The following is a 13,315-nucleotide window of genomic DNA, read 5'->3' as shown; positions in this document are numbered from 1 at the left end:
ACTCTTTCGTAACCTTTCCTTGTCCCTTATAGAAAATGTAATTTTAAACAACTTTTCAGTAATTTCAGTGACTTAAAAAGTTAGTAAAAAGTTGGAATTCACAATTACAGCAAGCAGGCAGCAAACATTTTGTTGAAGCGGTTATCAAGGCAAGATTTGCAGCATGCCAAAATCTTGTGTATATACCAGAACGGAGGACCTGATGACCATGATCAGGCTACACAGTTATAGACAGTGACATAAACAGATAAACAGGTATAGGATCTATTATCCAGAATGCTTGGGACCTGGAATTGTATAACAAAAAGGGGTAGAAATTCATTTTTTCAGTGATCTGTTATCATTTTTATCCCTGTTCTACCTCTAATTTTTTTTCTTTTCAACTGTATAAAATGCAAACTATTACCCAAATGCTGAAGTTAGCAGTTTCGCAGAAATTGCAGGAACTAAAGTGAAAACGATCTTAATACAGAGGGGAATTGCAAGGCAGATTGCATCATATCTGACTTTAGACGTTAACTTTTTCATACCCTTTCCTTGTCCTTTAAAGAAAATATAATTTTAAACAACTTTTCAGTAATTTCAGTGATTTAAAAAGTTACTTGTAAATGTAAAAAGTATGTGTAAATGTTAATAGTTGAAAGCAGTTTTGGTCTGTATGCACAGCTGGGTTGGACTTCAAATGTAGCAAATTTCACCTCTACCTCATTTTCTACATTTCAAGAGCAAAAGACACAAAGAAACCCCTTTAGCAGATGTGTGAAGTTTTTTCTTATTACTAAGTACAGAATGCTTTTATTGAGAAAAAACACCAAAGGTTCACCATCTCTTATAACAATTTTTCTACAGGTCATATAATTGTTCTTAGTTTTGACTAAGAACACCTACTGTAAACAGTTGGAATGCTGTTAAACGTTTGTAAAAACATAAATTACATTAATTGATTTGAATTAATGAAATTAAAGTAATGACAATAACCTCCCTGCAGTGTCCGGTTTCGAAGACTCAGCTGTAAGCAGGAACACTTACCGATGTACAAATGAAGGGCTCACTGGATACTAAATATGATTGTGGAGAAAGATCAGAGGCTCTTATTTGCAACTTCAAATATAAAAAAAAAACAGAGGTGAATTTATTGGAGAATTGTGGTGCACATGGGTCCTTCTGCAGATGTTTAGTTACAAAAGAAACTACACATGCTACAGAGGCATTTAAGTTGGTAAACCACAGATTCATGTTTTCTTTTAAATATTTCCCTATGTTGGACAGATATCACCTCAATATTAAAACAGTTCTTTAGTTCAACTGAGGCTACGGGAAGTCCTCGGCATATAAATTCTTTCAATAATTCAATCACAATGGTGCAATGTACTTACATTGCACCCTTGTGATTGTATTATTAAATGAGTTTTGGAATTCACAATTACAGCAAGCAGGCAACCATTTTGTGGAAGCTGTTATCAAGGCAAGATTTGCGGCATGCCAAAATCTTGTGTATATACCAGAATGGAGGACCTGATGACCATGATCAGGCTACACAGTTATAGGTATAGGATCTATTATCCAGAATGCTTGGGACCTGGAATTGTATAGTGATCTGTTAACATTTTTATCCTTGTTCTACCTCTATAGTGATCAGTGATCTGTTAACATTTTTATCCTTGTTCTACCTCTAATTTTTTTTTCATCTGTATAAAATGCAAACTATAACCCAAATGCATGATTAGCCATTTGAAATAACCGTTTCTTAACCACAATTTATTCTCTTACCGGTAACGAGGCTGTTCTGAGGTCTCGGAAGGTGATCTTTCTGGGATTGACAACGAGGTGGATGACAGTGTTGTAGCTATAGAGGCTGTTGTAGCTTCTTCAAATGATGGTGGTGTGCAGGGCAAGAGATCAAATCGACCTTCATAGTAAGAAAGTGGCAATAAGCTTCACCTTTTCCACACCATGCATTTTTACACCGGACGACAGACATGATTGTATATACTGTACCATATACAGGCTACAGAGGTCAATGATTAGAGGCAGGGACAGGACTAGGGAACTATCATAGCACAAATATGTACCCAAACTGTAAGTTTAATAAATGTTTAAGTGAAAAGATGTTTAGAAAACGTGTTTTGTATGTACTTTTTTGGCATGCTACCTTAAAGTAACATTTTTCACATGGTGCATTGCAGCAAGGGATTCCAAACTGAAGAGTAATGATGGCTTTTTTTTTTTTTTTATTAACCATAAAACTGCCAAGAAAAACATACTCCTAAAATTATTTGGTAAAAATATTATGAAGGGAAATTGTATAAACTGTGCAAAAAAGACTATTCCCATTCTACTATTTTAAATAAGCAAATGCAATTTAATTCAAAATCAATATGTTCATGAAGGTATATAAAATATTCTTTTTGATGTTTTAGGGGCATGGTTTATTTTAGCTACTGTTTTCCTTTAAAGATGATCTAAACATAAATTACCAATTAACACTTTGGCTAATAAAAGAAAATCTTATGTAATCTCAGCTTGGTATATCTTTGGGATATTATATAACTGAAAATAGATGAGACAGTATTAAGTACTTTTACTAACATTGTGCATACCATAAGCACTGTTAAGTGAGTTATATTGGTATTCCGTTTTATCACTTTATCCTCATTAGTACAAGCTTTCACTATCTGTGTTGTAATATTTGTTATTTGTATTAAATACAGTAGTGAAGTGACAGAGGCTTGATTAACCTAGTGCAACGCCACAACAGTCTTATTTAGAGATAATTTTGCAATTCCCTTAGGTCCACTACATTTGTAAATGTATTTATCTTTTTCACCTTCATCTTCCAGAGTGGGGAAACTGCGCGCAATACGCAGATCATATTTCCCGTCTTCTTGCTCTGTTGGAATCTGTCCTGCAGATAATGCTGTTGATGTCCCTAGGGGTCGGGGTACCAGCAAAGCACTGCGTCCCTTTTTGGAAGGCGAGGATTTCAGGGCTATTACATAAAAAGTAGTTATGTATTAGCAGCCGGCACCAAAACATATATATTTCAACAGTATATTTAAAGGGAATGTCAACCCCAAAAATAGTTGTTTGCCAAATAAAAGAAAACATGATTCTAAGCAACTTTCCAGTGTTAATTTTAGTGCTTTAAAAATTATTTGTAAATGTAATTGCTATTGAAGGCAGCATTTATTAAACTCCTAGTTATTTTTAAACAATGTTGCAAATGTCAGTCTCCCCCAGCAAGACAGGTCTGGCAATCTGCTGGCTTGTGATACATTGTTTCAAAAGTTCCACCAGGGCAGAGAATAAAAAAGGGTAGATTATAGTGGAAATTATATATACAAATAACGTAAAAAAATTATACATTTATAATGAATGTATATTGCATAGTTGCTTAGAATTATGTTTTCTTTTTTAAGGCAAAAAATTATATTTTGGGTTGACTTGCCTTTAAACCTGTATTAAAAATAGTACAGAATTATTATTATTATTGTTGGAATTAGTTTAAAAAAAAAGGGGGGACCTGTATAGTGTTGCCATTGAGTGAGTGATGTGGGCCTGGTTGCATATAAAAGTAAGCTAACAAAACAAACATCACTATAAAAGTCTTTATTTGATAAATGTGTCAAATGTCACAATGCAAATTTGATAAAATCCAGTGCATTCTGCTCCTTTATCTCTTTTACAGATCAAGTAGCGGTATACAGGGAAAGTATCCTGAGATAGTTCTATTACAAGCCCAACTATATATATATATTATACACACACACAGTATATATATATATATACACACAGTATATATATATATATATATATATATATATATATACACACAGTATATATATATATATATATATATATATATATCTCACATCATAACAATACCCCCTACAGTCTGCCAGGCATACAGTGCTAAAAAAAATTTTTTTTTGTATATTCTTTATTCCATTAAAAGATTAATACATAAACAAAGAGAAAAAAATAAAGGTCTGCACCCTTTTTTCCCATTACATATCAGCACCAAATACATGCAAACAATTGGTTAACACCAGGGCACAGTACTCACAAGAAGTCTTTCGAAATACTGTGTTGGTCATAAATTTGAAGAAGCGTTCAGCATAGAAACTGGGCCTGTGTACAGACACGGTGTCCTTAAAATTGAAAAATTGAACTGGAGTTATTTACAGCATTTATATGCAATATATTACAAGAAACAGTACACCATAAAAAATCATGACAGGATCCCTAGGCTTTTCATGAAAAATCATCACATAACCATGCTGCCTATTATAGGAGACATATAGCATAAAAAACAATAATAAATAATATATGGTGCTGATTTTACTCTGTGCCAAAAATTATCATCATCATCATAAAAAACAGACCACTTTATTGGAGCTCCCTATAGATCCTCCCTGGTCCCTGTCCATGGTTTAAATGAGGGGTGAGCGTCTGGTCCCTGCCAAAAGCACAATAAAAGGGAGATAGACAATCACAGCCCTGTAGTCACACAAACAAAGCCAGGCATCAGTTCCCTATCAGGTAAGCCTAGCTGCTGATTGTTTCCTGTCCTGCAGTGTAGCGTGCCAAGTGCTGCCGGCTCCCCTGCACAGCTTGGGAAAGGAGGCAGCATTAAGTTGAAAAGATGTGAGGGGTGAGTAGGGTTTTGGAAAAAAATTCAATAAATAAACACAAAACAATACTTTTCTCAGCACATTCCTTGTATATTTAGGAGTATAATGCACTGGCACATTCTTGATTTTCATATAATGTCTCCTTTAAGGTTGCAAATTAAAAAAACAGTGAGGAAAGCTGTGCTAAGGCTCAAAAGGGATCATTTAAGACTGCAATATAAAACAGGAATATGTAATGCAGATTATTAGGACTCACCCCATCGTGCACCAATGCTTTCCATGTGTGCTCCAGCTTCTTAATCAATCTGAAAGAGAAATTACAAATATTAATGATTAATCCCAACTTTAATTCATGCACAAGACTATGTAAGGGTAGCTAAGTAAAGGCAAAACGGAGACATTCAGCCTCCTTTTTGTAAGGCTTAAAGGGGACCTGTCACCTTAAAAAATAATTCCAAATTGTTTTCTATTGTGTTTGTAAAGCAAAATAAATTTTACTTACACTATATAAATTATTTAAATCTTATTTTCTTCAGCCTTGGAATTCACAATTGCAGCAAGCAACCGTTTTGTGGACACTGTTATCAAAGCAGGCATTGCATCCTGCCAAAATCTTGTTTCTGTGCCAGTATTGAGGGGGGGACCTGAATGCCCATGTCAATGCACTGGTTACAAAATGACATAATGAGGAGGGAGAGGTATCCGAATGCAGCAACATCTAAAAAGTTCTGAATTGAAAGTGAAAGTAACTGTCTGCCCCACCGGGGCAGGCAATATATGATTGACAGCTGGGATTTTTAAATGCTTTTATAATGAGTATGGATGTGTTAATAAAAAAATGATTTTTGGTTTCTTGTTTAATTTGAAAAGGGCTTTTATTATACAGCTTTTTATGTCTAGGTGACAAGTCCACTTTAAGCCACACAGGGCTGATTCTCGGATCAGAGCTTAGGGGCTGATTCTCGGCCTGCATTTATCCACAGACAGGTCTGAGTCTGTGGATAAATGCAGGCCGAGAATCAGCCCCTAAGCTCTGATCACTTTTCAGATGTGCCTGCATCTGAAGCCACTGCATCAGTCCAGGTGCAGGAAAATACAGAGGATTTCGTCAAAAAAAATCCCCACGTGCCTGCACCCAGGCCCATGCAGTGACTCAGGTTACATAAACAGGAGAGTTTCACATGGACTTGTCATGCAATTCATTTTAATATGTTCCATTACATATGGTTTAATCAATCAATTGCTCCCCACTGGGTCCGTATCCCAATGATCCCAAGATCCACTCTGGATTTGTACCAAATGATCCCCTCTACTATGGAAAGCTTTTATTCTGTTCAGCATTAATAGCTACAGACCTACAGTGCATCATGCGATCAGTTAGGTAAAGAAAAAAAGCATACATATTTCACACAGGTTTGTGTATTTAGCCTTACTGTCTGTGAATTACGGTAGTTCAAAAAAGCAGGCTCACGTAGGCATAACTGTCTTTGATAATAATTTCTGCTTTGTTTGAGCACAATTAAGCCACGTTCAGGAGAGGAGGTTGGGATAAAAAAATAGGAGCAGACAGCTAGAGCCGAGTTTCTGTGGGAACCAGGAATGCCATTTCTTCATTGGCTGCTAGAATGGGTGTGTTTGTAATCTGAGCTAAGAAAAACTGAGCATGCCCAGGAGCCAAAAGCCAAAGCAAATTCCCGAGGGAGGGGGCTGAGTGGGTTACAGGAGGAGAGGAAAATCTAAGTAATTAAGGGGATGCTGCAGTGTTACTATTAAAGGAGACATATTGGATAAATGGGAAAAACCCTAATTTTGTAGACAATTATGAATAATATCCGGTGCTGGTTTCCCTTTGTGCTAAAAATTAATCCTCTCTGTAAAAATAGCCCCTTTAGTGGAGCACCCTATAGATCCTATCACTTCTCCATCCAGTGTGAAATGAAGAGTGGGCGTGTCCTAACGGTCCCTGCCAGAAGCACAGTAGGAGGGGGAGAGCCAATCACAGCCCTGCACTCACACAAGCACAGACAGGCTTCAGTTCCCTATCAGGTCAGCCTAGCTGCTGATTGGTTCCTATCCTAAAGTGCAGGGTACGGAGGGCCGCCGGCTCCCCAGCTCATCCAGAGAATTCAGCCAGCAGGAAGTGAAACGGATGGTCGGGGCTAGTGGGGTTTTTGTGGAATTTCTCAATAAATCAGTCAGAAACACAACTTTTTAAGCACAATCCTTCTATATCTAGAGGAGTATAATTCACTGATTGTCTGTGGGGTTTACATGTCCTTTAAGATGCCGATTTGAGTTCTTTGGACCAATTCCGCAGCTTATCTGCCTGTGTATGATTGTCTCATCACATTGGCGACTACACGGGCTCATTGATGCTGTCCTTGCTCCGACTGCTCCTATGCCCGTTGTTGTAATTAGATCATTTGATTCTTTCATCATTTTGGGGACTGCATGGGCTCATTGATGCTGTCCTTGGTTCGACAGCTCCTATGCACGTTGCTGTAATGGCCAAGGGCCAAACGATAAAATTAGCCCAATATCCCCCACACTAGGTGGGCATATGGGGAGAAGATCCGCTCATATGGTGACCCCCACCAAACGAGCAGATCTTAACATGTATGGCCACCTTAAGGGCAATAGAGGTCTATAATAAGGGAAGTTGTGGATTGCTAGCCTAAAAGATAGTGAGAGCTTTATAGAAAACAGAAAAGAAAAAAAGCATAAGGAAAACAATTTTACATAGGCGATAAAGATCTTAGATAACAAATTCCACTGGGGCAGGGACTAATCTAAATGATGAACAATCTCTATAAAAAGCCATGTAAACTTGTCATTATAAATAAAGGAATTATCCTTTATTCGCTCTTAATTTTTCTACAGATAGAAACTGATTTAGCACATACTAAAGAGTATAGCCCTGTAATGTAAGTAAAACACCAATTCAATTTACATTTTGCTAATAACTGTTGTGGTAAACCGAAGGAATGTGTGTAAAAAAAAACAAAACAGAGTATTACTTCTACAACATTTGTGATTGTGAAAACAAGCTGCTAACTTACGTTACCTGTAAGATTGTAGAATATCAATAATTCCTATGTACAATAACAGACGCTCTCCTTTGCCATTAACAGCTGGGATTCCCCCCATCCTAACAGAGAAAAACAGAGGTTATTATAATGTGTTCAAGTCTTATATGCGTTGCACCTGCAGCTTCGCATCAGTATAGAGACAATATCCACCCAAATGACAAATTGGAAAAACAGTAGAAAGATAAATGAGTTTCCTAATCATAAAGAAAACCTTTTTAAAAAAAAAAAAAAAAAATACAAAGTTATCAACACATTTGCAAGTGGAACATGATATTGAAAAGAAGTTCACTCGGTTTCTCACACAGTAATTAAGGGGAATTTCTGCAATATGGTGTACAGGTATGGGATCTGTTATCCAAAATGCTTGGGACCCGGGGTTTTCCAGAAAAGCAGTCTTTCCGTAATTTGGGTCTCCATACCTTAAATCTACTAAAAAAGTATTTAAACAATAATTAAACCAATAGGATTCTTTTGGCTTCAATAAGTATAATGTATATCTTAGGATCAAGTACAAGGTACTGTGTTATTAAAGAGATAAAAGGAAATAATTTTTAAAAATGTGACTCATTTGATTAAAAGAGAGTCTATGGGAGATGGCCATTCAGTAGTTTGGAACTTGATAATGGGTCCCATACCTGTACCATTTTTTTTTTTTTTTTTAAATTGCACTGCCATATTTTGGAACATTCTAATCCCTGTTCCCAATAGAATGCTTTCCACCACAAATTTTCTAAATGTTCTTAATACCTGTGGCTCTGTACCTATAAGGAGCACATGGCAAAAAGGAATGCAAAAATGTTATTTTTTTAGTACAGCACTGGTGTTTGTTCCCATCAGTAGAGACCTCCAGGGATAAGATCAATTATTTAATTGTTCTATTAAGTAAACTCACTGGAAAACTGGTATTTTAATGAAGCACAAGCCGCGCCAGTTACAGTACTAAAAGCCTTAAACACATTTCTAGTTAAAATTCATGCACAAATGTATGTCAGGGCAGGCACCAGAAACAGGCCAAAAATCAATAAACCAAAGTATTTGGTTTATGTGCAAAAGTTGCAACATTTGTGATATCTAATTCAATGTAAACAGTTTAACCATCTATGACAAGGCTTAAACAACACAATTTAATATTATAAATAATATATTCTTTTTTTTGTAAAGGAAACAAAGGTAGAGTATACTGTACAGAAGATAAGTTAAACATTATAATGTTAATCACATAGTGTAAGAGTACCTGGTGGTCTAGCGGGGCGGCAAGGACGCCCGCCTCTCCATACGCGACGTGTGACGTCATCGCGCAAGGCGCAAATTTCAAATATTTAAAGGCGCCTGCGCATATTTTGTCGCCCAACTTCGGTTTTGCCTCCTGGTTACTGCTTTCTGCTATTCTTAATACTGATTCATGTTTTGACCCTTGCCTGACCCTGACCTTGCTGACTGCCGCCTGTACTGACCTTCTGCCTGTTTCTGACTACGGTTTCTGGAATTTGACTTTGTACTTCGCTGCCTGTTCGGTTTGACCTTGGCCTGTTCACATCGTCTCTCCTTCCCAAACCTTGCGTAAACGATAGGTTCCCTAGCCTGCTCAGAACATTAGCCCTGGTCCTTTCACAATAAGTCCTGGCGGCACCTGAGTAGTGAAAGGTGGCTGTTATAGGCAGAAGAGTGAGCTCAGACCGGGACCTTGGCTCTTGTTCTGAGTTTTGGGATACCGTGCGTGACACATAGCTTAAACTTCATAACCATAAATGTTGCTAGGTGTATTTGAAACATAATATTAATTATGTATATATCTCCAAGCAGTCCAGACCTTTAGGTACCATATGGTGCAAAAATGCAATTCTATATTCAAAGTTCCTGTTGCTTTAAATTTTTAGTAAAGTTCTTTCCATGAGGGGAGGGCTCCATTTAGATTCAATGCCAATCCGAACGATAGTCAAAACATGATTGGCAAGTTTCTGCAGTGATTTGGTAAGTCCGTTAATAGCTTTGCCAAGGAGAAAGGTGAGTATATCCTTTGTCTGGTACTTGGTGTGTCAGAAAATCTTGTACTTTGTCCCAAAGCCTTTGTATGGGGGGACAGAACCAAAATGCATGAGGTACATCACCGGGTGCCACAGAAGCTTCCTTTGTTTAAGATAGCAGCAGCCATTTTAGCTTGGTCTCCCGTAGATTCCTGCTGCAGCTCTAGGGGTTGGTAGCATAGATTCTGATGTGAGGGGGAGTGAAGGAGTGAAGTGGGGAGCAGGATAGAGCTGCACAGACTCCTGACCCCAAGAATGAAGGATTCTGGGAAGTCTGATACCGAAGAACATTTTTACAAAAAAGGAGATAAGAAATCCTGTGTTTCTTTCAACTGACCTGCTAAGGTACCCTCCAACATAAGATAGTGGCCCTTCGGGTCACTCATCATTTTTTTTTACCTGTAGGGGACAATCCTTGTGTAAAACAAAAGCTACTCCCACTTTCTTTGAATCAGAAGATGCATAATAACCTGTGGGATAGTATTTAGAGTACAATTTACCTAGGGTGAATCAGGAGAAGTGGGTCTGCAGTAGAGTGATATCTGCTTTTACATGTGCACACAAATTTCAAGGCCAGCACACAATAAAATGTTGTCGGCACCAAGAATTGTCTGAAAACACAATTTTTTCATTTATTCTGATCTGAGCACACAGTTTATAAAAATGTGCAAGTTTTAAATGTGCTGGTACCTGGGTTTAATTACGATCTGGGCACTCTCCGCAAACAGGGGTTCTCTGACTTTCGACCACACACTGGAGTGGCTGCAGAATAACTTGCTCCTCATAAAACTGACCCTTGGGCTTCTTATAACCCTCATTCACACAAGCAGGATGTTACTTTCCTAGTAAACAATTAAGCTTCATCTCCTGTAAAACTGAACTGGTAATATGAACAATGTTGCTTCTGAAGTAATGTACTCACGTATCATCTGTGTCTATAGATTCCCCATGAGCTGCTCCTCCCTGAATTGACTCCATAGCTGTTGAGTATAGAGCTTTTTGTCCCACTGGTCTTTTCTCATCAGCCTGACTCTGTGCCCCTTCTGTCTGCCGCTCCCGCTCTTGCTGCTCCATATTATGCACTCCTAGCAAAAGACTGTAATCCATAATCTTGAAGCTTTCAAGTACCTAACCAATGAATAAATGAAAAATGTCAAAGTACACGTTCAGCCTCTGAACTGACCAAAAATAATATTTAACAATGTGGTGAACAAGGTATAGTGCAGGCAATATATCGGCTACGGCTTCACAGTGTATCCAAATCAAAAACAAGGCATAGAAAATACCACTTGGGCAGCCCTTGTGACTGCAATGTATAACACTGTCTTTAATATTAACGCAGTGCTGTCCAACTGGTGGCCTGCATCCGGCCCCCCACCTGTCTGGCTGCTGTGCCTGCTTACCTTTGAGATTAACTGGCCCCCTGCATTGTTCACACCTCAAATACAGGCTGTAAACCCCTGTATTATTTAAACATGTAATCCCAAGTACTGTTCACCCCTGCATTGTTCACACCTTAGGCTCAGACTGTAAGCTCCCACATTGTTTACCTGTTTACACCTCAGACTGTAGAAGCAGTGTCAGCATTGTGTCATTGTATGTACTGCCTGCCCTATGCTGCCTGTGTGTGCCGAAGTATGGCACACACAGGCAACATAAGGCAGACAAAGCATGGCGCACACAGGTGGCATAGGGCAGGCAGAGTATGGCCTAGCTCCCAACTGTTCCGATATTTGCAGGACAGTCCCTCTTTTGACAGCTCAACCTGCAGTCCCGGATTCTTACTGAAAAGTCCCTCATTTCCTATTGATCTCCTGCACTGAATGCTAAAAAAGATACAAATGTTTCTCAAACTTAATTAAAACGTAGCTTTATGAGCTTCAGCTGCACATTGTCTCTCACATTTAATTAAGGCTGATGGCAGACGCGGCGTAGGGCTGATATTTTCGGTAAGCAGAAAAACGCTTGGCGAAAATACAGCCCTACGCCTGCTACTTGTGTCTGCACCAGAATGAACTTTGCATTCTCTCGCGTTTTTTTGCGTATATCGGCTACATGTGCCTGCACCCGAGCGTATCTCATTTATTCGGGTGCAGGCACAAGTAGCAGGCGTAGGGCTGTATTTTCGCCCAAGCGTTTTTCCGCTTGCCCAAAATAACAGCCCTACGCCGCGTCTGCCATCAGCCTAAATAAGTGGTAAGCCCAGAAAGTTAACAAGCTACACCTGCACTTAGATACAACTGTAACTAATAAGCTAAACAGGTCTCTTGAGTGAACTGAGACTTGCAGTTTAAAGAACAATAACACATAAAAAGACCCCAAAACCACCAGAAATGTGTTCAAACTTTAAATGACCTGCCAAATTTAGTCAAACGGGAGTGGTAGTTAGGGGGCATGGTAAAAAAAAAAACCAAAACTCTTGTGATAACATGGGTGTGGTTTAAGTGGGTGCAGTTTAAAAAAAGGGAGTGGTGAACACTGACTTCCCTCCACCATGTAGGCCAGAAAAATTCTGTCATAAAGACAGAATGTCATAAAGACTTCATTGCTGCTGTCTGGAAATCATATTTTATTTTTCATAAAACATTTACAGTATTTACAGTATATCCTAAATCAGTGCTGTCCAACTGGCGGCCCGCGGGCCACATGCGACCCGTGACCCCCCACCTGTCTGGCTGCTTTGATGGCTTACTCTTGTGTAAGCTTTAAATGGTATCAGTACTGAGATTAACTGGCCCCCTGCATGGTTCTCACCTCAAATTCAGGCTGTAATCAGGCTGTATTGCTTAAATATGTAATCACCTCTGTTCACACCTTTTAATCTCTGCATTGTTCACCCCCTGCAGTGTTCACACCTCAGGCTCAGGCTGTAATCACCCACATTGTTGTCCTGTTCACACCTCAGACAGACTGTAGGAGCAGTAGAAACCCACAAATAATCCCTGCACACTACAAAAAGAACATATACTGAGGTGGTACGGCAATTAAAAAGTTTTTTAATATATAGTTATTGTGCAGACTGTAGGAGCAGTGCCAGCATTGTGTCACTGTATGCTGCCTGTGTGTGCCATACAGCATAGGGCAGGCAAAGTATGGCACACACAGGCAGGGTAGGGCAGGCAGAGTATGGCACACACAGGCAGCATAGGGCAGGCAGAGTATGGTACACACAGGCAGGGTAGGGCAGGCAGAGTATGGTACACACAGGCCAAGTATGGCACAAACCAGCCAAGAATGGCACACACAGGCAGGGTAGGGCAGACAGAGTATGGTACACACAGGCCAAGTATGGCACAAACCAGCCAAGAATGGCACACACAGTCAAAGTATGGCACACACAAGCAGGGTAGGGAAGGCAGAGTATGGCACACACAGGCAGGGTAGGGCAGGCAGAGTATGGCAGTTTTTTTCTGTACTACAACCATTAATATGGGTATGGTCATGTGATAACACGGGTGTGGTTTCAAGTGGGTGCTGTTTCAAAAAGGGGAGTGGTCAAAACTGGTTTCCATTATCGGCCCTCCACCACGTAGGTCGGAAAAATTCCGGCCCTCGGTACCACAGAAGT

General features: G+C 39.1%; 1 protein-coding gene across 3 annotated transcripts in view; it reads right to left on the bottom strand.

The window, feature by feature from the left end:
- Nucleotides 1-13,315, bottom strand: part of pip5k1c (phosphatidylinositol-4-phosphate 5-kinase, type I, gamma) — a 59,413-nt gene that overhangs the window by 18,561 nt on the left and 27,537 nt on the right. For all 3 annotated transcript variants that reach the window (XM_018091058.2, XM_018091057.2, NM_001127002.2), the window contains 6 exon segments: nucleotides 10,670-10,875; nucleotides 7,699-7,782; nucleotides 4,891-4,939; nucleotides 4,067-4,151; nucleotides 2,828-2,989; nucleotides 1,771-1,909 (listed from right to left, as the gene is read on the bottom strand). In XM_018091058.2, coding sequence (XP_017946547.1) covers nucleotides 1,771-1,909; nucleotides 2,828-2,989; nucleotides 4,067-4,151; nucleotides 4,891-4,939; nucleotides 7,699-7,782; nucleotides 10,670-10,875 — 725 coding nt within the window.

This window comes from Xenopus tropicalis, chromosome 1 (genome assembly GCF_000004195.4).
Source record: "Xenopus tropicalis strain Nigerian chromosome 1, UCB_Xtro_10.0, whole genome shotgun sequence".
Lineage (NCBI taxonomy): Eukaryota > Metazoa > Chordata > Amphibia > Anura > Pipidae > Xenopus > Xenopus tropicalis.
This window is presented reverse-complemented; position numbering and strand designations above follow the sequence as displayed.